The sequence below is a fragment of the Epinephelus fuscoguttatus genome, linkage group LG13, assembly GCF_011397635.1.
Source record: "Epinephelus fuscoguttatus linkage group LG13, E.fuscoguttatus.final_Chr_v1".
NCBI classification, from domain to species: Eukaryota; Metazoa; Chordata; class Actinopteri; order Perciformes; family Serranidae; genus Epinephelus; species Epinephelus fuscoguttatus.
Genome location: NC_064764.1, coordinates 26,124,007 through 26,149,632, shown reverse-complemented (window position 1 = coordinate 26,149,632; position 25,626 = coordinate 26,124,007). Strand labels below are relative to the sequence as shown.

General features: G+C 41.7%; 1 protein-coding gene across 4 annotated transcripts in view; it reads right to left on the bottom strand.

Moving 5' to 3' along the window:
• The window catches only part of myo16 (myosin XVI), a 135,750-nt gene that overhangs the window by 63,859 nt on the left and 46,265 nt on the right, over positions 1 to 25,626 (bottom strand). For all 4 annotated transcript variants that reach the window (XR_007450790.1, XM_049594620.1, XM_049594617.1 and 1 more), the window contains exons 5-14: positions 23,876 to 23,984; positions 20,143 to 20,267; positions 19,845 to 19,970; positions 15,327 to 15,402; positions 11,496 to 11,646; positions 11,192 to 11,342; positions 9,427 to 9,537; positions 7,190 to 7,255; positions 3,383 to 3,510; positions 199 to 304 (exon numbers count right to left, since the gene is read on the bottom strand). Coding sequence is in view for 3 of the 4 variants with exons in the window: in XM_049594620.1 (XP_049450577.1) it covers positions 199 to 304; positions 3,383 to 3,510; positions 7,190 to 7,255; positions 9,427 to 9,537; positions 11,192 to 11,342; positions 11,496 to 11,646; positions 15,327 to 15,402; positions 19,845 to 19,970; positions 20,143 to 20,267; positions 23,876 to 23,984 (1,149 nt within the window). In the remaining variant the exon portion in view is untranslated. The remainder of the gene's footprint in view (positions 1 to 198; positions 305 to 3,382; positions 3,511 to 7,189; positions 7,256 to 9,426; positions 9,538 to 11,191; positions 11,343 to 11,495; positions 11,647 to 15,326; positions 15,403 to 19,844; positions 19,971 to 20,142; positions 20,268 to 23,875; positions 23,985 to 25,626) is intronic.

Here is a 25,626-nt window from a genome sequence, read left to right as displayed (position 1 = left end):
TTGGGTGTTTCGCCTTTTTTACAAATCCAAGTAAAGGCACAATGGCATGAAAGTAACAAGGATTCAAGAGTCATGCCAAAGACACTGCGGTTACATCACGTGCTCCTCAGCCATATAAGCCCCCAGGACGCTCAGCCTGACGACTGCTTCAAGTGTAAAATAAAAGAGTATCTTAAACACTGACAGGTCCAGACTTACGTGTTTCATTCTGGGCTCCAGCACAAAGCCTTTGGGGCTGGAGCGGGCTGTCAGGTGTCTCACTATATGCTTACAGGCCTCTGTCTTCCCAGAACCACTTTCACCACTGGAGAGATGGAAAAATACAGATTTAATGTCATTCATTCCTCAGGTGATGTGTCACTGTCACTCTTTATACATGAACTCTTTCCAACATTGAACTGCAAAAGCTTTATAAATAATTATTATATTATATTATTATAATTAATAATTATTATAAATAATAAAATTTTGAATAAATAAAGGTCTATATTAGTTCTTAAATGAATAGCCAGGGAATAGAGCCCGAAAATGGCCAGGCAAAAATAATACAATTAAAGGGACAGTTCACTCCCAAATTAGATTAGATACTTTATTTGTCATTGTAAAAGAATTTATAACGAAATGTAATTGCACAATCAGGATGCGGCCTCATAGCTAAAAAGAAAGTAATAATAAATATAAAAGAATACGTCCTTCCATACATTCCAACACACATTCATACAGTCAACCAATCAGTCAAATCAAAACAAATCAAAATTCAAAAGTGACATTTGCAGTGCCATTGTGTGCATAGAGGTAGGTTTCATTTAAAAAAAGTAACCATTTACTTTTAGAAATAGTAATAAATAGTAATATTTATATCTAAAAAACATGAAAGTGCTGTATTATCTATATTGATGGGCAGGGTGGAAAGAGTCTTTGAAGATGTTGTGTGACTTCTGCAGACAATGTAAGGTGAAGAATCAAATCAAATGTGCACATTTTTCCCTCTTACCTTTAGTGCTATTTATGAATCTTGATTGTTTTGGTGTGAGTTGCAGAGTGTTGGAGATATCGACCATCAAGATGTCAGCCTTCTCTCTAATAAAATGGAACCTAAAGGCACGCGGCTCGTGGTGCTCAACCCCCCCAACCCCTAAAATAATCCACAGACCTTGTTGTGAGCATTTTCAAGTAAAACTATTTTGTTTCTACTACACCCACCAACTGTGTCACTGTGCAATTGAGAAGAGGCAGACACCTCTGCGGCCGATGTTAAGCCATCTAGACTGATAAATAGCACTACAGGTAAAAGGACAAATGTGCATTTTTTATTTGAGAGTGAACTGTCCCTTTAACAGGCTGCTATTAAAGGAAAGTAGACATCAAGAGTGAAAGACAGGGATGCACCTATCTAACGGTCACACATCAGTATCGGCTGATTGGATCGGTTTATCATCAAATAATTTGCTAGTCACTAATAGCAGTGGCTGATGTTTTTCCGTTTCCATCAATTTGGTGCAGGTTAAAAAGCAGGACTCCAGTCTAATGGCGTCCCATTGTTCCAGGGACAAAAGAAAATGTGTCTGGGATGAACAGAAATCTTCTCCATTACACCAGTGGGACAAAAAGACCCAGTAAACTCACTATCGATGCACCAGGGGATGCAGCCTATTGTTCCCCTGATACAGCTTCATTGTAAGGAGGAGCGCTAGTTAACGTTAGCTGGAGCTAACTGCTGATGGAGGTTGCATTGAATTACATTGTATGTTCAAGCTCTATTTCGTAAAAGTGAGTATTGGGCGTAAATTACAACGTTATCATGATGTGTTCAAATGCAATCATGTAAAATTTTGGTTTTGGCGAGTGGTTTAAAGGAGAATTTGTTTGTGTTTTCACAGCAATATAATATAAATATTAGTAAGGGAATATGATATATATATAGTAAAATGTCTTTTGAAGCAATTTTTAAAAAATGATTTCATGTGATAGAATATTATTTTTACGGTTGTTCCAAGTTCCAAAGTTGACGTTATAAAGGGCTGAATGACTTTAAAACAGTTCATATATCTTTTTACAATGATTTCTTTGTTTTTCTGGCACAAAAGGGGGAATAAATAACAACAAAAACACAATAAACAACAACAACAGTAACAAAAATCACTGGTATCCATAGCAGCCGAATTGTTAGTTAAACATCAGTGTCTATATCGGCATCCCAAGTAAAAGGCAAATTGAGCAGTGCAAAGATCAAGCATCTGTGTGTTACACTTCTCTGGAAGTGTCTCACAAGAATAGGTGTTATGCATTAGTCATCGGGGTGTTCCCCACATCTGTCACCTCAGTTGTATGTCTCCACCTACTTGACATCACCCCTTCAGGGACCTCCACCCATCAAATTCATAATCTATTCCTTCTTTCTAACACGACTAACATTGCTCTGTCCAAATGTTGTTGCTGCCACAACTTCTCTGGCAGTAGCCGCTTGTTTTTTAATTTGGCGTTGAGCGGATATTAAATCTGACATAAGGTACCTCTACAGTACATGCTCTGACACTCACCGACACGCAGAGAGTTGAGACAAGCATAGTAACATCAAACAGATGGCTTCGGAAGGTCAGAAGCCCTTGCTAATGACCGCAGTGTGCTGTGGTGAGCTGTTTGTCCGTGTGTATGTGTGTAGCTATATTTCCTACTAACAGCCCTGCTGGAGTGTGAAGTCCAAAGGCCTTTCCACTGTCTTTTCATTTACCAGTTTTTATTAGATTTCAAGGGCATTTTGTTAGAGCACTCGCCTCGGGGGATCATGGCTGCTGATTGCCTGTAAATGTGTAGGTGTGCGTGTGTGTTTATGTGTATGTGTGAGGAAATATGGAGTGAAACAGGAAGCTTGAACGTAAAGAGAAACACGAAAAGGAAGAATAAAGTGCAGTGGGGAAAGAGTGAAAACAAGTGTGTGTATGTGAGAATGCACAGTGCAATGTCCTTGCATGTGTGTGTGAGTGAGATGGATCGCCTCTGGCCAGGACATATTAACTCTCTGCCAGATTGGTTACAACTCAGCGGGAATGTCACTGGAGAGCCGGAACGGGATTTAATTGCAATCAGGGAGCTGCCACCGTCCAGCCGAGGACAAAGAGCGAGACGCCGCAACTCTCCCAGCAAACCTCCATCTCTGCATGAACAGGTCCACCGCTCAGCTCAGGCTGAGAGCTATTAATCTCTCAGGGAGTGTTTAACAGGTGTGCGGCGGAGGGCGTGGACGAACCAGGTGGCCAGCTGAACGTCACTATTATTCTCACAATTATTCCGCTCTGTTGAGATTTTTGTCTCAACCACCCGAGGCACACGGTGTTAGTGAGAGAGTGTATGTGTGTATGTGTCTTAAAGGGGGCCGGTGTACCTCAGGATGAAACACTGCGGGCGTCTCTCCTGCAGCATCATGTGGTAAGCTCGTTCTGCTGAGGAGAAGATGTGAGGTGGCAGAGAGGAGCACAGACGACCCGTGGAGCTCAGGTACAGCTGACTCACCTGGGAGAGAAAGAGAGGCAAGACATTGGATAACAACCTTATGTAACATGCATGCACACGTGGGCTGAGCAACACAGAGGATACAGTTTCAACAAAACAGTGAAACCATGCTGGGTATAACTTTCTATACCTGTGTGAGTGTGTGTATGTTCAGCTCACTAACAAGGTGTGGTTTACCACTCAGTGTAACCATGTAATTCAACCCAAAGTGACTAAGACAGCACTTAGGCGTTGACTGAAAACTGTCATCATTTTAAACACACACTTAAACAAAGTTTTCCTCCTGAATTCAATGTAACATGGGGTGAGTAATTGATATACATAATTTATCTCGCATGACTCCAGCGAACAAAGAACTAAAACAAGTAAAAACCTCTCAATAAATTGATGCTATAAGGGAACAAATTATCAAAACATCTGTTGAAAACTCAAACACACGTCATGCAGTATAATCCAAGTCTCATTTATCCAGTCATATGCTCAGTGTTGGAGCCATTTCTAGCAAGTCCTAGTTTCCTATTATTTTTTGTGTCACTCTCATGCGCCACCTGACCTGGCATCTAGGGAATGAGTGCGGAGCGGAGGATGCCATGGGATTACAGTCTAGAATCGCTGTGTTTTTGGTTAATCTTAGTTTTTATTGTTTGATGAAGTCGTTTAATACCCCATTGATTTGAACTTTGTTTTGTATAGGCCTGTTTATTTGGGGAATGTTTGTTTGGGGATTTTGGTTCATAGCGTCATCTTGCAACTCTTAATATATCATGCAAATCAGTCATCTGTAAAAACCAACCGAAGCACCTGGATCATCAAGCAGTGAGTAAAACTAAACCAAAGACAGTGAGTTTGTCATATCTCCCGTTATGGCGTCTGTCGGCGGCAATTTTTGAATTTATTTGTAAGCTGCAATACTCAGCATTTCCAGAACAGACAGCCCTTTCCTACAAAAAAACTAAACTAAAAGTGAAACATATCTATGCTCTCTTCAAAGCCAGACTCCATTTACAAAAACAGTAATTTTACCTCACTGAACACAGAAGCCACCACTGTCTCAATGAGTTTGTTTAGGTTATTGTGTGACTTTGGTGTTTGAAAGGGTTAGTTCAAACTCACCAGTGTCACACAATAACACAAACTAACTGATCGAGGCAGTGGTGGATCAGCAGCTCCCTTGTTAAACAAGGAAAAATTACTGCTTTTGTCAGTGGAGTCTGGCTTCTGGATTCTTCGTCACTGAGGAGGCGTGTGAAAAAAAACTAATGTTTTTCTTTTCACAAATTCAATGTAATATAGTGTGAGTAACTAACATATAAAGGGTCGTTTGCAGGGTGAGGTATTTCTTTAATGCCACGCCATGTTGCTGTAATAGAGAAAAGTACCAAGAATCTTTCTTCCTCTATCGTTTTAAGCGAAATAGTGTATTGGAGCATAATGTCTTGCAACACAAATTGCTAAATATAAACATGGAGAAAAAACAGGACCAAAGTATTAACCATCTCTGAGCAGCTGTCTAGTTTTTGTTTGCACATATGAGACTTTTTGTTTTTTTTTTAAGGAAACAATCTGTAACTGGTGTCTTGAAAAGTAATATTGCTAATGGAGGACCAAAACTTAAAAATATCCATTAAAACTTTGAACAATTAGACTCAACAATGGCCTAAAAGTGTTGACTTTTAGCTTTTAGTACAGATATGAAAACAGTTTTGAAGATGTTTTCTTTGGGGCCTCTGAGCAACTGAGGTGTTGAAGAATGTTACTCAGATGTTTGCTCTTTATCTTGATAAGGAGGTTATCATCTAGATATTTCTGTTTAGTTTAGTTGAGTCTTACATAGAAGACTTCAAATGTAAGTGATTCTAAAACCTGCACTTTCCACTTCAGCCAGTAACAGAAACTATAGTTTAAATGTTGCTCAACTTATGACGAAGGATAAATAAAATAAGAAATTATGAACAATCGCAATCCAACTTTATTGAAAACAGTGACCCCTCCACTGTCTGTCATACTGAACTGTGATACGACTGCACTGTAACACCCCCATTTGTCCCGGGTCCAGAGGATGTGTGCCAGTGCTGTATTTGTGGCTGTGGAAAAGCGAAGGAGGATGGGCTGTGAACCACCAGACCAGAGGGGGTGACAGACGGCCAGCAGATCACACATGTTGTGACATATGTCCTTCTCACACCGGCTCCTCCCTACTCGTCCACATACCCTGTCAGTTGGGTATGGATGCCTGGAGTGAATCCAGACGCGGGCAGGAATGGGACAGCCAAAGGGGGCTTGGCTCCATTCTGTCATGGCAGCGGAAGATGTCTCCTCCTCCATCCAACCCCCCCTCTGGGCCCACATGGGCAAGCAGCACTATACTGGCATTACTTCAGCTATTTCAGAATGAGTTATCTGCTGTTTAAAATAAGGTGACACACTGTTGTTGATTGATATCACAACAATAAACAAATAATTATGTGTAAAGAATAAGAGCCTGTCAGTTATTAGCTGACGGTCTCCTCCGGCTGTTGCATATGTTAAATATGATGCTTTTCACCAGCAGAGATAGTGTTTTAAAAATAATTCTTTACAGTGGAGACGTAGAGTAATAAAGTCTGTGTGATGATGTGTGTATGTGTGTGTGCTTAACTGAATCCATCTCTTCCCTCGCTGATGCCGAGCCAGCCTAGCGCTGTGTATCACTGACAGGAAGACTGCATTATTTATCAACCACAAGGTCCATTTCATCTGTTCATGCCCTGCTTATTATACAGCAACCGTGCCTCCTTTATAGTATGCTTCTGCATGTAAATCGTGTAGCCCATCAAATGTAAAGCCATGTGTTTTAGGCATGAATCATAGTACACAGAATTGCAAACTCAACATTAACAGAGCTCAGCGCAGCATATATCGTAAGCCTATGTCAGTCCCTCCAGGATTTAACTGGCTTTTTTTGGGATTGCAGCCTTAAATGCTTGATTTCATGGCAGCTTTTCTTGGATGTTTTATTGCAGTGAAATTGCCAGGGTAAATGAAAATTGCAAAAATAGTTGTTGTTTTTTGTTGTTGTATTATTCATTAGAAACTGAAGGCAACTAATTCCAGTGAGAACAAAACCGCACTGTTCTGAGTGTTCAAAAAGGTTCAAACATTTTATTGAATACTTATTATTCCTACACTATTTTCTTTATTACACTTACACACAACCAGGCAGGCACGCCTCTATGCCTTTGTGATTTATACAGCACTAACGTTACCACTAACCATCCATTTTCATCCGCTTATGTGGGGCCGGGGCACAGGGGCAGCAGGCCAAGCAAAGCATCCCAGACATCCCTCTCCCCAACAACACTTTCCAGCTCCTCCTGGAGGACCCCAAGTTGTTCCCAGGCCAGACGAGATATGTAATCCCTCCAGCGTGCCCCAGGAACACCTTTAATGGAAGGAGCCCGGAAGCATCCTGATCAGATGTATGAACCACCTCAACTGACCCCTTGCAGCGCAAAGGAGCAGCAGCTCTACTCCGAGCTCCCTCTGGATGTCCGAGCTCCTTACCTTATCTCTAAGGCTGAAATTACAAGGTTGTCCAATACAAGTGGGCAGAATTTGCGTTGAATTCTTACGATCCCAACAATGCGACATCCTGGAGGGGCTGCTGTGTGAAACAGAGGTCATTTAAATGTATGCTTACCAAAGTGGAGTAGATGGGCAGCTCTTTGTTTGGATTGACTAGCAGGAGGATGTGTCCGATGTAAGTCTACAAAACAGAGAAAAAGAAACACACCTGACTTATCTTTTACTCGTGAATCTAATTATGTTAAACACTTATCTTTTGGGTGTGAGGTTGACCGCTTTGACATACAAACAGGCTGAAGCTGGGTTTTAATTACTTACAGAGCGCCTGCAGCTATCACTGAACTGAAAAAAGTGCTGTGCCACTCTTTCCTTTACATCAGTATGCATGGAGGTGACAATCTCTATTACCATAAGAGTATGGTAATCTCATGGCAGAGACAGGTCAGGAGAGGAACCTCCAACGATAACCTCGGTAATGACCTTTCTCTGATAAAAAACCAAAACAATTCTGCCCGCCTACGCAGCGTACACACAAACCCTGAGGCCGTTTAGATAAAAATAACCAACTCCCAATTTCTGACCCTTTCCACTAAACTGCTAACCCTGTGTTTGTCACAAGGAGTCCCGGGGGCTGTTTGAAAGCTAACGCTCTGTCCCCTGGGAGAGTGCCGACATTGCTAACATTCTGTAACATGCTGCTCTGTCCCTAGGCCTTGGCTCAAGGTTAATGACTTGAACAAATTCCCACTGCTTGCGGACACGGAGTAGAATTTACACTACAAGTTTAGCTTTTTATTGACAGAATAAAACTCAGAGAACAACGCGCCACTTCCACACTAACTGTTGTTTAATCTTGTGATATGCTTGTCAATAATCCAGTGTCTTCTGTCACATCCTTTCCCAGCTCCTTGCCGCTCTCCTCGGGGGGGTTAGCGGCGCACTGGTCCTTCTATAATGGCAGAAGGCAGCAGACCACTCATCAAAGCCCCATCTCTGACCACCCTGCTGGGAACATATGGAGCATTCACCGCCTTTGTCCTCCCCCCTATTTCTGTCCTTCATCACATCTCTGCTTTGTCCACCTCTTTCTTGAAATGACCCTTATTATGCACTTAAGGTCATACTATAAGTATAGAATCAGGCAGGTGAAAAAGATTTTAGGTCTTTTCAAGGCAAACCCTCTTAGAAAAGATGGAAACGTCATTGAAAATGTCAAATGTAAAGCCATTATCTGCTTACCTGGCTTTATTTAGGAATATCTTTGCTATAAACAGAATTGAGTGTGTGGCTGTACTGCCTACACCTCATGACAGAGGAGTTACGCACAATGAGATCAGGCGTGTTCCTCATAGCTGCACTTTGTCCTTTCTTTCCACCTTTTCTTCTTCCAAATTGGACTGAAGCCTCAAATCCAGCCCTCATTATTCTAAATTCTAATCATTCCTCTTTTCTTCATCCACCACTCTACTGCCTTTTATTGTCATCCCCTTATCTGTTGTCCCCTGCTGCGGCTAACCCTACTGTCTGTCGCCCATCTGGGGTTCTATAATAACAGACTATTACTGCCTCTTCACGGAGAAGAGAGTGCACCGGATAGCTCCACATTGATCTGGTTCCAGTCTTTATAGAGCTCGGTCCCCGTGGTGAGGTATGGGCCAGACTACAGTTTTAAAGGAAAGGAGAAAAAGACAGGAATAAAAAATGGACCAAATCGTTGGAGATGAAGGCATTTTACTCCTGAATATAGTTATGGATTTGTCTTTTCAATCAATCTAAATGGTATTGATTTTGTAATTGTCACCAGTGTGAGTATGTGTGTGTCCGTATATATTAATATTACGTACCATAGGCTGAAACAGAAATGGGAAGGGACTCAGCTCATGAACACACAAGGGTGTACAGACTACTATGAATAATACAAATTTAGTCACGGTCAAAAAAATATTCACTGACAGTCACTGGCTGCAAAAGTAGTCCTGGGTCTAAAATTTTAATATTATCCACACAATCGTCTTCAGAATAGGAGGTGCAGTATTTGTGATGAACTGTATGTGGTGTTTTTACTTCAGAAACAGAGCACACTGCATGTACAGTATGCTGGAAGGAACCCCGCTGCAGTGCTCATGGGTATAAAGAACGTGCGATATGATCCAAACACCACACTCTGAAATTCTCAGACTGCAGACAACACAGCACTCAGCTACAAATAAACAACTGTAGTGGCCCAGTTTTACCCAAGAGAGTGTGTGTGTTTATCTTTCTCAGTGTTCCGTGTGTACTTTGTCTCCTAATGCATGTTTAATGTCGAGGGGGTCTTCACAGTTTAGTGGCACAAGGACAGCAGAGTCTTACGTAGATTTGGTCGTTGCCGAAGCGCTTCTGCATCTCATAGAGGAGGCTGCTGTCTGTCAGCTCGCTGAGGGACGCCAGGTCGTCGTTGGGAGCTGGAGGCATCAGTTTGACCTGAGGGAAAAGCAACGCAAGAGTTAAATTTCACATGTCAGCACTACGACATGCAGCTTGAGGCAGAGAGTGTTTTACATGATAAATTTAAAGTCTGGGACAGTGGTCTCCAGAAACAAATGGAAAATATAAAATTTTCTTCTAGCAGACATTTGGGATTATCTATGTTTTTACTAGAGCTGTCAGTCCTCTATAATCCCAGTCAATTTCATTCCTAATTATTAGTTATATTTAAATAATATTTGAATTTTTAAAGCTAAAATTCAGCTTATAATTGTATCTGATACAATTAATTGCTGGGGTGTAAAATCAAAACTTATCATAAATTAAATTTACTCAGCTAACATACATGAACCATGGCTTTTGTTGTACGTAACACGAGTTCCTGCCAGCTTGAATAACGTTCACTTCACCTCTCTCTCCTGTCCTATATTGTCAAACTAGTGCAACCATAAATAACAGCAAAATTCAGGAGAGAAGCCACCACTAAAGTAAATCACTCACTGCCGTATGGACGGATATTTCACGTTATTTTTTGGCATTTGGCCCACCTGGCCAAGGAGCTGAAAGTTTCTGGTTATCTGTAGTAGTCTCATCAAGGTAAATGACCATCTCTTATAACAACGTTCTTGCTGTTGGCTTTATTATATGTCATTTACAGTAAATACCACAATATCAAACAACTGATTTCAGTTTAAAAAGTAGGAATATAGCTAATAGCCTACTCACTCATCTTTTAAGTGGGTCTCTAGTCTGATCTCAGCACTGAGCTGATAGGTGAATGGTTTGTTTACATGACAAGACAGAAGTGCTTATTTAAGGGATTCAGTGTGTGGACAGAGAGCATCTGATGCGATGCGACACTTGGACGCTTGCTTGCTTGCTTGCTGTCAGGACACGCTGACAACATCCATCCATTTTAAACTGCTTATCCCAAACCAGGTCGTGGGGGCAGCAGGCCGAGCAAAGGATTCGAGACGTCCCTCTCCCTAGGGACGCTTTCCAGCTCCTCCTGGGGGACCCAGAGGTGTTTCCAGGCCAGACGAGATGTAAAATCCCTCCAGTGTGTTCTCTGGGTCTGCCCAGGGGCCTCCTACCAGTGGGACGTGCCCAATCACCTCTAGCAGAAGGCACCCAGGTGGAATCCTGATCAGATGCCCACACCTCCTCAACTGACCCCTTCTGACATGAAGGAGCAGCAGCTCTACTCCAAGCTCTCTCCGGATGTCCGAGCTCCTCACCCTATCTCCAAGGCTGAGCCCAGCCATCCTTCTGAGGAAACTCAATTCAGCCGCTTGTATCTGTGATATCATTCTTTCGGTCACTTCCCAGAGCTCATGACGACAGGTGAGGATTGGGACCTAGATGGACCAGTACAATGAAAGCTTTGCCTTCCAGCTCAGCTCTCTCTTCACCACAATGGTCCAGCACAACTCCCACATCACTGCAGACTCTGTTCCAAACCACCTACAACACTTCTATAGAAATATTTAAAAATACACACTTGAATTGTAATTTAAGAATGGAATTAGGATTAATTTTTTCACTATTCAATTAATATTTGACTCCCGAAATTCGATCCAACAGCCCTGGCTCTTACTGCCTTACTGTGTTTTTTGCAGTGTGGGAGCTGTAAGAAGCTGTAACAAGGTACCTGCTCCAGTTTGCTGGCTCCGGAGCTAAAGGGGCCATCTAGGCCATTATCCTGTGAGGGCTGTCGGCTCAGTGCTCCACCTGCCTCTCTGAACATGGCACACTTCTCCAGCAGACTGTCCCGCTTAGAGATGGAGAGCCCCAGGGGGTTCCTGTGTAATCGGAGGATAGGGGATAGAGTTTGACAGTAGATGGGGAGCAGATTTGGGGGAAAGGATGAGAGAATAATGAGAGTAAAAAAACAGGATTCACAATCTGTGGAGTAACAATAAGGCAACACTGTGCCCATGAAACTGTTAACCTACAAGTTCTTGACAGGAGTGTTGAGGTCGTGTGAACCACCATCATAGCGTTGGTCAGTGGAGGGTAGAGGAGCGGAGGGGTCCTTTAGTCTCTGCAGCCAGCTCTCCTCTGCACTCAGCAGCATATCAGCTATGGGCTCTGATGCGGAAATGTCTGGTGATAAGATACACAAGACGGGCTAATCAGTTCAGCGATTCATTGTGATATTTGAATGTCACAGAGAAATTTAACTTGATACAGATGAAACCTTCAAAATCTAATTTGTAAGCTCCAAAATTAATTTTATTACCACTCTGTGCCATTGGTGAAAAGACATAATATTTGTAATACTGTTCCCTTAAGACCATAATATTAGTCTTTGCTCTCTCTTTTGCCATACCAATCCTTCTCCACAATCAGTGTGGACGAGCCTGCACTGGTGGAGAATGTGAACCCCACTGTGGATCAATCCAACTGTGCTTAAAAGGAAGGGGGAAATAAGATCCCCGCAGTCTGTAATGAGGTATAACGGGGCACGAGGGAGGGGAATGGCTTCATCCTGTCTTTAGATTTTTGTGTGACTGACAACCCCCTAGACTCCAATCTCCTGCTCTGGCGTTTTTTCGTCATGTGGCTGCTGAGGGAGGGGTGTGGGGCTCGAGGCAAGAAAGGGAGGGGGGATTGTCTCAGTCTCTAAGGGCTTGTCTCACATCTTTTCTGAGCCTACATGCTAGAAGGAGCTATTGATTAGGACTGGAGTGAGGCAGTCAGAGGTGTGATGAAGCTATGGGAGCAAATGCTTAGAGGCAGCTGTGATATTCTATCTCACAATGGAGAGGTTTGAAGCCCAAAGCCCGTCTATATGACACATTTCATCACTATCACACGAGAGACGCCTCTTACATTTACAGTGACTTCACTACATTTGTCAGCAGCCTGGTTCAGTGAATGGTCTTAAGGCGGTTCTGCTATGGTTTGAGACGCAGGGAGTTTCACCCCTGCTGTGCGTGTGTGCGTGGGAGGAGAATTTGCAAGACTGATCGGGATCATCAGCCAATAATGGCTTTCCATCCAACATTAATATCACTGAAATTAATGAAAATATGTAAATGACCGCCATTACACCCACAGAGAGACTGAGCATTCACTGAAAGAACGTAGAGATGTCAAGACTTAAAAGGTACCCGTGGAGTTCTCTTGTAAGAAAACACAGTTGTGTTTACAACCTTCTCTTCAAAAGGGTTTGTGTGTATCTTTGATTGTTCGGAACGCCTTTATTTCTCATAAAACATTTGCAAAGCCCATTTTCTGAAAATGCTGAAACTTGCATTGTTTACGTTGGCTGCCAGTCATTTTTCTCTGTGCCTTTTGTTGGCTTACTGCCATGTTTATTTTAGTGTTATCATCTCCGACTGTCGATCAATGGAATGACATGAAAACAAGCAACATCAGCCCTTATCTCAACAGACAGATATCTGCATATGAATGCAGAATCTGTAGACCATAGGGCAAGATATTTGTTTGGGAAGCATTCTAGTTTCCATTTGTAGTCTGGCAATATTGACCAATCATGTTTGAGTGACAGATAAACCGTCTTAGATATTGTCTGATGACTGTTCAGCTTCATATTAGCTTTCTTAACAAAACAAAAAAAATATACTGTACTTCAATGCAGATTTTCGTTGACAGAGATGACCTGAAATGACCAGCTCATGGAATATGAAGTCTTATAGCTGATGGGTTAGCAGGCCTCTATGTCAGGTGAGTGTTTCATTTGTTTGTCTTCTTCTGAAAGTATTAATGCCTGCATGCACCTGGCAGGAATGTGTGCATATTCACGCATCTTTAGACGTATTGGCCGATACTTAACACTGCATATTATAACAGCTTGCACAAAAAGCATCAGATTTTACTGGTCATGTTTAAGTCTTTTATCATCATCTGTAATGTAAAAATAGATATCCACACAGTGAATGAAAGCAGGGAACAACATCAGGCCGTCCTACCATTTCAAGGTTCAAGCTTATATTTATTGTTCCCCCAGGGGAAATTTGTTTTGCAGCCAGAGTTCACATAAAAACAATAAAAGACAATATGGACGACCATCAACACAATAAATCACAGAGCCAGAGCAGGGAAATCAGAATTTATACCAAACAGGCCACATGAGCTCAAGAGTGCAAATGTGCAAGGAGTGCAGCCAAAGTGCTGTTTGAACTTTGGATGAAGGAGATGCAACATATCTTGGTTCTTCTTATGTGTGTCCTGAAACTGCATCCTGAGGGCAAAAGTTTGAACTCATCCAGGAGTGGATGGTCCTAGAATTAGCTTGGCCTGACTCCTCCCCAAAATCATACCAGCCATTTTAACAAGACTTCCAAGTCGATGCTTATTTGACAGTGTAAGTGCTATTTAAAAGTGTTTAGTTCACAATGTGCACGATGCATAATAAGGTTAAAATGTACATCCTATGTGACTGAGTTGATGTATTAAGGGTAAAATGTACATAATTGCAAAGGCTGAAGCTCAGGCACTAGTTCATTATTTACTTACTTGTACTTCTGTGGCGGAACAAATTTTCGTTGTTGTGCTGCTACTACTACTACTATTGGCAGAATTTGCTGTGGGACCGTCTATAGCACAGTGTTGAGAATGTCTTGCTAGATGGTTGGAGAGACGTTTGAGGGATTTTAAGAGCTTTGGGAAACTCTTCATGACAAGCAGCTGACGAGTTTTCACGGCATGACAAGAAGGAGATGCCTCAGAGGGACAGAAATGCCCGAATAAACGCCTGTTTGAGAGAACTGACCTGTGTCTGTGTTGCTGTGAGAGAAGCTACAGACAGATTTAGATTTCCAAACCAAGCAATAATGCAAAAGAGTCATCATCTGAGAAGAAACGTGTAAAGAGTTCATTTTTCTCAGGGAAAAAGTCTTCGTTGGACCTTTTAAGAGGTAGCATCAGCACAAACTGTTATCAAGAACAATACCCATAATCTGTCTCTATAACCATTACAGTATGTTTGTAGTACGAGCAAAAAAATTGCTCCACAGCACCTCTAGTGGTTAAAAATGTGACAGGGTACCTTTAATTTAGGATTGTAGAACTTAAAGGGGATCAGTGATTACAATATCACTGTATAAGCAGGCATCATTTTTCAGATGGTAGCAATCTGCTATGTGCAACTCATTATTTAAATCATGAATCATCAATTAAGTTTCTCCAGAGCTGCAGTGTCTACCAGTCAAAACAGGATCCATACACACAACTTGCCCCACACTGAATCAATGCAAATTGTCTTTACTCAGATCTCCTCTGTTGATTGTGTAAGATTCCCTTATTAAAAAAACAAAACAAAACAAAACATGCCTCTTGATAATGATATGATACCTTTATGCCCATTAGCAAATTAATCACACAAGCCTCTTTTGATTACTGCTAACACCCAGTTTTAATCAGTGTGTGTATGTGTGTGTGTGTGTGTGTGTGTGTGTGTACGGGCATGAGTGAGGTGCTCATGTTTTCTTTCATTAATAAATGAGTTCTCTCACACTCAAATGTGCAGATAGGCTCAGCAGAGACTTATTATGACGGAGCCTTGTATGTGTGTACGTGTGTGTGTGTGTGTGTGTGTGTGTGTGTGTGTGTGTGTGCCTGCGTGTGCCTGTGTTTCATATTAGCACAGTGATTATTAATGCATTCACAGGCATACAGTCAAAATCCATTTCTCCACTTCTTTGCTTCATTAACTCTTGCTTGCTACGACATGTTTGCCCATTCCAGGAGTAATATTTGTGTGTGTTTGTGCGTGCACGAGTGTATATTTGTGTGAATGCCTAAATATGTTACTGTACCTGAGGGCTTGTCTTGGTTGCAGTTCAACAGAGTCGGGTTTGCTCTGTGCCTCAGGAGCTGGCTAACGATGCTTGTCTGTAAGAGATGGGAGAAACACCCACATCCATTTTCATTAGATGCTAAAAAAATTCAAACATTTCTGGGGCGCCGTGAACGCCATCTACTTTCAAACCATCAGTACGAGAGCAAAAAGAAGCATTTCATGGCAGATTTCTGAAGATCCTCCTGTTAAAGGTCAGAGGAGAGTCAGCGGTTATTCCCACATGTATTGCTACAGTGCAGATGTGACAGAGACCTGGAATTTAAACACAGAGCAGACGAGACAAACACTGGGTGTCACACATGACAGGTCTATACAAGTGTTGCCCCCTGACTGAGGAGATCCTTTAATAATGAGACTATCTTCCATCACATGTCACAGTGGAAGAACCCAGCAGTCACCTACTCTCATCTCTACACACAGTGACATGTGATGGCTGTCACCTCTGTCCTCTGTTGTTCTGTCTGTGTTTTTCTTAAAGTGTAGGCTCACACAGGCTCACAGTCAGGCATGTTCTCCTTTCCCTCTCATTACTCCTTCATCTTCTACAGCCTTTTTTTTTTTTGCATTCTCTGTCACCACCCGTCTTTAACTCTGTGGAGTATTGGCTGCACTATGTGATCTGTGACTACTGTTTTGGGATTAGTGTATGCACTAGAGATGAAGCAGTATGAAAATTATGATCACAGTTATCAGTATTATCACGGTATTGTTAAAATATACTGAAAATAATCCGCAATGACACACTGAAATCATTTCGCCAAGTTTTATCCTATATTGGTGCATTGCAAAGTTAATATATTTAACTGAAACTGAACTAAAAACTAAAACTAGCCGTGAAAAAACATTATAGTTTGCTGAAATAAAAAAAAATCTAGACTAGAGAGAAATATATAAATGTCCTTGGTTGTAGTCTTTCTCAATTTGGCTAAATGTGTCAACACAACAAGCATAAGTGCTTTCTGACTCTTCTCACATTCTCCATGCTGATCATGAGCTTTTACCCTCGGGCAGAAGATACAGGATGCCCAAATTTAAACTGAACCGTTTCAAAAATTCATTTGTGCCAACCTCAATTAAGAATTTAAATAACGTCACTTGATGCTCAGGGATTGTGTTGTGTTTTGCTTATGGTGCTCTGTTGTGTGCTGGTGTTCTGTGCAATACATGAGTGGTTGATGTGCAGTTATGTGTAGTATGTTTTTTTTATGGTGTATGCTTTTCATTTTTTCTGGACTATTATTGTATAGCAGCAAAACTTGTACATCTTGAGTCCAAGACAAGTTTCCCTATGGGGACAAAAGAGTATATCGTATCATATCACATCATATCATATCATATCGTATGGTATGGTATGGTATGGTATGGTATGGTATGATATCGTATCACATCGCATCATATGGAGTAAGGAATTGGTGCATGTGTTCAATGACACTGGGATGCCACTTGCCTTCACAAAAAGCTGTGTTTGTATTGTAATACCTGTGCTGAGCTTCTTAAATCTTGCCCCTGACAAATACCCCTCATAATATAATAATAAAACTACAAATAAAACCAAAACTAATAAAAACTTAAGTAAAACTAAACATTTTAAAAAGACTAAAAACTAAACTGAAACAAGAAATACCTTTCTGGAAATTACCTAAAACTAAACTGACTTGAAACCCAAAATGAAAAAAAAAAAAAAAAAAAAAAAAAAACCTAATGAAAAATAAAAACCTCTAATAACTGAGGTGCACAAGCAGCCCAACTTTGAAATGCTAGCTCAGGTGTCTGCGTCACTGTAGATAAAGACAATGGAAGAGTAGCATCACTGGGTTCATTCACACCCACTTTGTAAAAGATAAGGCTGCCACTGCCTTCCACCATGTTTTAACTGATGCAAAACAAACCCACGTTGCATGCTGCGCCTGCATCTGGGAGACCTTTGCCAACTTTGCTTGATGCTGGACAGTATTTATTGTGAGTTTTTCAAAGTGTGGTAATCAAACACAGTTCTAACAATAACTAAAACTTGAAACACAGACATTGTCGTGAATTTCATCGTGGTCTATCGTGACACAGGTTACCATTTCATTCCGAGTATGCATTGTGTTTAAGTATCTGAAGTGTGATTCAATTTACTGATAATAGACAAGAATCTTCTTTATCACTTCTTGGTAATGTAGGAAAGATGTCATGACCCAGAAACTCAGAATCTCAGCAGCTCAACAAATAGAAAGGCATAATTTCAAAATGAAAATGAGAAGAGCGAGGCTGATACTGAAACACAAGAACCTACTTAACCATGGCACATTTTCTGGAAAACACTGGAGGTTCAGTTTTTATGACCATGTTTAGCTGCAATCCAACAAGCACCGTTTAAAGACTGAGCAAGTCTGGAAGATTTTCACTGAAGTTGTATATCAGGATCCCTCGAACATATTTCCACTTTGAAAACAAACTATTATCAGAAAGTCACAGCACTTCAGTGAAATCAAACCTACACTTGTGTGATGTCCTCTGTGGCTCTGGAGGAACATTCAAAAGTAGCATAACTTCTTTGTGCTATAGGAGAGTAATGAGACATCATCTGCAGTACAGAAGAGAGTGATTCAGCACATTGCTTAGACTGGCACTGACCCACGTCAACAGCTGTGCAGCTTTGAGTCTACAGCATCTCTACTGCCCACAACCCCCGTCAGCTGCACTCACACCCTATAAATACAGACGACACGTCAGTGGCACCACAAGATCTGAACTCTTCAATGGGTCAGCAGGATCAGGAAAAGGTTGTTACACAGGGATCAGCGGGGACAGAGCAACCTTATAGAGTAGGGTATGTCGATTCAGTTTTTGGTAAGGATCCAAATGTCCCTTTCCTATCTGTCAGACCTGACAATTAATCTTAAGATTAACATTAAAGTACTTAAGAAAATTAAACTGAATCAGGTGGTCGCTGCACTGCCACAGCTTTCACATGCGCCTTCATTATAAAACTGAATAAATTAATCCAGTCCCAGTAGGGCTGTATTTTAACATCCTGTCATTTTTGTGTGAAACTCCACACACAAAACTATTTAAAATTCTCTTCTCGAGAGAGCACATCTCGAAAAGCCTCGACTCAAACCAAGGACGCAGAGAGCAGGGGTCTGACTTATCACAAGACTGAGAGGGGGGGAGCTTAATTAGCTGCAGTAATAGGGTCATGTATCTTCTTAAAGGGTCAGTGTAGTACGAATGCCACACTGCAGAAGGGGTCTTTGGGTTTAACATAGCAGCGAGTGTTGCAGCTGCCAGCAAGTGTTTCCAGGCAACAGTTTGTGTGTGCCTCATATCAGCAAAACATCTTCTTAGCAGGACCGGTGACTGTGTTGGCTGGGTACGTACACACATCTTGAACCCGTAATATCCTACATTACTGATGTGTCACTGTCTGTATGAGGGAATGGTGACAGGAAGTGAGTGTTAAGAAGGGTCAGGGAGTAGTTGGTATGCAGGAGGCAAAAGCACTGGCACCAGTTAAGAGCCGATGGCTGAGGTGATTTAGTGCTGCAGGGGAGACCTAATCGATTCCCCAATCCTCCAGACTGCCACTCTTAGGTCAGATGCACTTAGATATCACACACACACACACACACACACACACACACACACACACACACACACACACACACACACACACACAGTAATTGCGTATGCAGATGGTCTTAAAACCAAAGACACACAAGAAGGTTATTATTCCATTTAGAAGATTGCTGTCTGAGAGATTTATACATTTAGATCTACTGAATAACAATCATTCTTTCAGCTAACAACTGCAGGAAGGAAACGTGTGAGAGCAAACAAGGGCAGCAGATCTGCATGAATGAAACAGAGAAAGGCCGCAAGGTAATAGAGAAGAAGAAAGAATTTTTAAAACACACTCTAGTAGAGGAAGAAAAACATGACTTGAGGGTAGATGAACTAAAGAAGTCGAGAGCGACTCTAAATACCAAATGAATAAATTCTTTTTGTCAGCAGCCCAAGCACACAGCCCAGAAATGTAATTAAATATCCAGTCGGGTCAGCAAGATGGGAACGTGATCACTTCCCTTCGTTCAAAGTTGGACCCCTCCCAAACCACCAGATCTCATCGCTCCCAACAGCTCACCTCCGCCCCATCTGGAAATCAATCTCTCTCCCTCTAAGAGAGACCATTAAACTGCTAATCTAAAATGCTGTAACAAATGCATGTGCGGCGCTGCTCTGCGCCAGCCGTTTGACTGTTTCTGATCAATAGGCCCAAAAAGAGCAGTTTATCAGAGTGTGTGCAGGGTAACTGGAGGCAAGTTTCTCACAGGAACAATCCATCCATCAATATTTCCCTTGTAATTTCATTCATTTCATTAATGACTGCAATCACGCCGGATCAATGCAGCTAGATGAGTAGAAATTAGAGGACTACTTCATTAATGTCAACAACATTCTGACATTTCACAGAGCGGCTGTGAGTTACCTGTCCATATTTAGCAGCCAGGTGGAGAGGGGTCCAGAAGTTGTTGTCAGCAGGATGAGGGTCCACTCCACTCGCTAACAACACAGACACCACCTCTCTGTAACCACTGGCACACGCTATGTGGAGCTGCAGAGAGACAGAGAGAAAAGAAAGGTTAAGTTATGACAGCAAAAAGAGGAGGCCACAGTATCTGGTAAAAAATGAGCTGAAGAAAGACAACAAACCATGGACAGGAAAAGAGAGAGACAAAGAGATGCCCACTTCCACACACTATAACACACACTGTGACCTCGCTTACCAGAGTGACTCCGTCATCATTGGGCTGGTTGAGGCTTCCCCCTGTGGCTACAAGCTGTCTGACATCAGACAGCATGGTGCTGGGTCTCTGTGTCTTCATGGCATGCATGGATGACACATCCACACCTAAAAAACAATCACAGTTGACACACATGTTACAGTGTGTTTGTAATTATGTGTTTTAGTCTATGTTGTGTTTAATGCTGTACTTTTGTATTGTGCGTTCTTAATGTTTTTGGTTATATGACTATGTGATTGTTTTAGTAATAGTACTTTTGTGTTGTTGTTTTTGCTTATGTGCCTTGCTCTGTGCTTTTGTCGATGGTTATATGCTTGCTCTGTGCTTACGTGCCCTTCTATGGACATGCCATCAATCCGCTTTTATCTGTGCTGATGTGCTTTCGTAAGTTATTTTAATGTCCTTTTCTTATATATAGCAGAGGTAGACACACGCATATCCATATTACCAGGTGCCGAGTCGAAAAGACATGATCAGGAAGAAAGAAAAAGACTCGCAACACTGTAGCTGCTCCCAATAAAAAAATATATATACTTTATTCTATCATCATAGTATAATTGTCCTTTTATATTAGTATTTATATAGTATAATTGTCCTTATATATTATGATGATAAAATAATGTATATATATTTTTTTATTGGGAGTAGCTACAGTGTTGTGAGTCTTTTTCTTTCTTCCTTTTTTTTTTATATATACACATACACCCTCAACCTGCCAGGGGCTGCAGATGAAAATTAGCTTATATGGCTAAATATAGCACATTTATGTGACTTAAGTAATCGTGGTAATTAATGTGCACTGTCCCTTTCTAAATGAAATAAACATAAATATCAATAATGTTCTAAGTGTTAAAAATAAGAATAATAATAATAGAATAATAAATAGCTTAGCTTAGCTTAGCTTAGCATTAGTGTTGCAAAAATATTGATTTGCCAATACATAGTGATCGACTCTGGTCATTTGAAACAGTTACAGTTCTCATTTTCTGCAGCATCGATTCACCAGTACCAGAGGGGCTTTCTTGCTCTCTGTTATTGTTAATGTTTACTACATTTTACTGTTCTCTGCTAATGAGCAAGAAAAGTAGTTGTCATCATGTTAAAGCCTTGTTATATTCATCTTTCTATAAAAAAATTATGCCCTCAATGTAAATTATTGCATTGAAAATGGCATTGAATATTGATATTTCTCTAGGTATTGTATAGACATTAGAAATTCCAGTATCGTGACAACACTATTTAGCATAAAGACTTGAAACCAGGGTGTCTACAGGTCAGACACCTTCATTTAATGCTATTCAAAATCTTTTTAACAGATTTTTGAACTTTTTTTTAATCATTTTTTTATTCAAGCATTGCGGGTAAGTATAAAGATAACTTGCATATATGTAGTCCCATGCAGCGGTAGGTTTTGTGTAGGATCATAGCTATTAGACTGAGTTTGGTGAATCTAAATTGTGCCAACAGGTAAGTGCAAGTAGAAAGTAAAATGGCGGTGGTGGGTTTAAAGATTTGTAACATCAGAAATGTGAACTTTCATGCAGAAGAAGGAAATCATATCAAAATGTTTGTGGCAATAAAGACCTCATAAATTCAAATTTTCGACTACTTTATGACTTATAAGACCCACTATCTATTAATTTGAATTTAAGACATTTTCAGACTTTAAGGACCTGCACACACCCTGCTTGAAACAGCCAGAAGCAGCTAGCCTGACTCTGTCCAAAGAAAATTGGCCCACACATCTAAAGCTCACTAATTAACACTTTAAAGTATATCTTGTTCATTTAATCTGTACAAAATCCAAAGTGTTAAGATGATAAGCTTGCTATTGCTTGCTTGGCATCAATGGTTTCAATTAAGCTTCTCTTACTCTCAGCAAGAAAACAAAAAAGTATATTTCCCAAAATGTCAAACCTTTAAATCCCAAGTTGAACTGTTTAAAACAAAACTAGTTACTTTACTGACTTTTGCAATATGTATGGATGAGTTGCATTCAGTGTTCTGACATGTTCTGCATTTAAAGATTTCCCAGTTTGTGCAGAACTGATTTTCTCAACAGGATTTGGCTGGAGTTCAGCGTGCTGTTCTCTGATAGTGCTTATGCAGTGTCAGTGCTGAATTACAACACAACTACAGTGTGCAAATTTTAGGGAGGATGATGGCTGTGTGTACAGCACTGACAGTAAAACACCCACAAACTGACGCCACACAGAAAACCCTCTCATGCTGAAACCAAAGCCTGGCAGATCAAGCGATGGCTACACGTGATCCAGATGTTGATGACACTTCAATTAAAAAATCAGAAGGTCATCAAATGCTCCTACAGAGCTCCGGTGCCTGACCTGAGCGGTTCAAGGCCACTGTAGCTTGTCTCCTGGGCTGACATTGACAAAGAGAGGTCTACAAAGGGCGTCTAGCCCAAACTATGAAGATCGATGGACTGCTCCATAATCACGTACAGACAGTGGACCTGACTTGGCTGCTGTAATGGAGTGGATTGATTATCAATCAATCTATATTTTACTTGGATAAGCTCTAGGGCACTAACTAATGGGACTTTTCCAAGTCGACTGGTTAGATTAGCCGATCAATAAGTTTGTCTATGCAAATGAATGAGGGCCACTGTGTGTGTAGCTTTTTGAGACATGCTCATAGGAACATAACCATCGCAGGAGAGGATTCTTTTCTTTACAGTGCTGCTCTCCAAAAAACAAGTGACTCGGCGAGGACAATGAAGAGAAAAAACCACCATCTCCTCCCTGATGTAGAGACACATGGACAGCCTGTCGTCTTTTTCCCATAAACTCAAAAAAACTTGATGGGGATAGAGAGTGTACAGCCAAGTTGCTATAGCAACAAAGGCAGAGCGAGCCTGTGTGAGTAAGAGTGTGTTTCATGGCGGCAAAGCCCAGCGTGATAGGGGGTGTATCAGGGGAGTGGAAGGTAGGCAGGAGGGAGAGATCACCACGGGGGCTGGCAGATAGAAGCAGAGAAAAAGTCTCAGAAAAAATTCAGCGGCTGGGGAGTCAGAGAGTGAGCCTGTGTGTGTGTGTGTGTGTGTGTGTGTGTGTGTAGGGTGGTCTGAGCTTTGATGAGTTAGCTGTCTGCAGTCAGGAGCTCGCATTTGTCATGTGAACTCGTGGCCAGTGGCAGATGGATGAGGGAAGACCCTCCATCATTGTCTATATCTGTTCCCGTCTAGCTTTGTCAGCACGGTCCCTGCTCCCCTTTCTCTGTGTGTCTTTCTGTATTTCTCTGGCACTTTTCCCTGCCTCTCCCTCTGTCACTCTGTGTCTGCTCCTCCGCCACGTTCGTCTCTGTGTGCTTCCAACTCTCCTGTGCCTTTATCTCCACTATTCGCAGCTCCTGTTTTGACCTTCTCCTTCCACTTTGGGAGACAAGTGTCCCAGTTGCAATCCACCATTAGGCCTGTGGGTGTACTTTACCTTCTCACACACACGGAACACCTTCTGTTTGACGCCACATGAGATATTAACCATTCACATTATCCCTATATTTACTTTTTCCTCACTCTTTCTCACGCTTATTTTTTCTCTTTTCTGAAAGGGTTTTGACAGCATGAAAAAGAGCCACTGTATATCATTAAATCAAACTGTAATGGAGCTCATGATAAAATGTGAAATGTCAAAGTTACTTCTGTCTTTCTTTCACTGTGCAACGCAAAACAAATGAGAGGTGCGCAGAGCCTTACCATTTTCCTCTAGGTATTTTCGGAGGATACAGCTGGTCTCAGTTCCCTCGGAGGCGTAGTCCAGAGGAATGTTTCCGTTGACATCCTGCAGCAGAACATTCACCCCGGCCTTCCGCACGCAGGGCCGCAGAAAGCAGAGAAGACACAAACAAACTGAATTTTAGCCAGGGCCATTCATCAGACTTGAATCAATGATAAAGTGGGCACAATTATCTCGGCTTCCCAGAGGCGTATACCTGAGCAGAACCATGGAGACATTAACAGACAATACAGTGAATTAAAGAACTCATTAAATAACTGCCTGGGGTGGCAGGGGCAGTGAGGAGCGAGGGCGTTGGTTACCGTTACCTGGGTTCATCAGGGTGAGCGTGTGACAAGATTAATGTGTGTTTACTCAACAAGGACCCTGCCGGATCAGTCTTCTGTTATAGCATGAGCTAACACGGGAGGCCTTCCCCTCGGGCTCTGTTAATGACTGTTACAGTGACGACAGCGCAGTCGTTGGTCACAATATGGTTATGATTGATTGCTTCTCTTTGGAGGAACTCGTTTGCGATGCAAGAAAGAAAATATTTTAATGCTTCACCAGCAGAGCAGAAATGTGTGAAATCCATGTGAACTGTACTCATGTGGACTTTCCCTCTGGTCTCCGTTTTTATCATCCACTCTTCAGAGTTGGGCACTAAACGTAACATCCATCCTTTCAAGTGGCAATTGTGAGCATCCAGCTATAAATCGCTTCCTGTTGTTTGACTTAACCATAAAAGACAAGCCGGTGTAACGATCGTAGCTGGACCAGGTCTGATAACAGGGACATGGGACTTTAAGTGAGGATCCTTATTGAATATTTACAGCTAATAGAATTCTAACGACCAAGTTGCAGTGCGGCAAAGAGATTTATGACCCAGACAGAGAGGGGAAGGGGTGGGGAAAGGAGAAAAAATGAGAGTAAGAGGACAGAAAATGCGAGGAGAGAGCCAGCTGACAGAGCAACACAAGAGCTGTTAACTTTAGTGCACTAAAAAGCGACCAGCAAAACCACAAGGACGCCGTGTCTGAACCCCTCAGTGCAACCTTGCAAATCTTAATTGATTTATAAATCACAGTTTTTTTCAATTATGAAAAATGTTTTGCAGATATCTAGAGGAAACCTTCTTCATTCAAGAAATACAGAGCAATTACAGTGTGATAAAGGCAGCACAATGCTGTCAATTACAGTTATCAGAGGATACGTTCTGGTGAGCGTTGCGGTTTTTATTATGCACCCATCCATGTCGTCTGGTGGGAGCTGTTTTCGCTTACTTATGAGGGTTAGTTAGGGGTTAACAATGGGAATTAATTAACATTAAGAACTATCAGCTGCTGCTTCGTGACTATTCATGAGAAAATAAGAAACCTTATCGCAACATGAAGCACAGCTTGAAGAGCAAGAGATGAGATGAGTGAGTCAGAGAGTGCATATTATTATGCCCCCCTCACCCGCCCTCCGCCCACCCCTACACCCACAAACATACACACACACACACACACACACACACTCCTTCCCCCCCTCTGTCCCATTTCTCCTAATGTTGAATTTGGACTGCTCCATCTATTTTCCTTAGATTTGTGCTTCGCCCCCAAACAGTAATCAACTTCCTCATAAACCTGACAGCTCCACTCAAGGTGCCTCTGTTAACGCACCAGTGTGTGTTAGTGTGCGTGGTTGTGCCTGAGTGTGTGTGTGTGTGTGTTCTGTGTAGTGGGTAGTA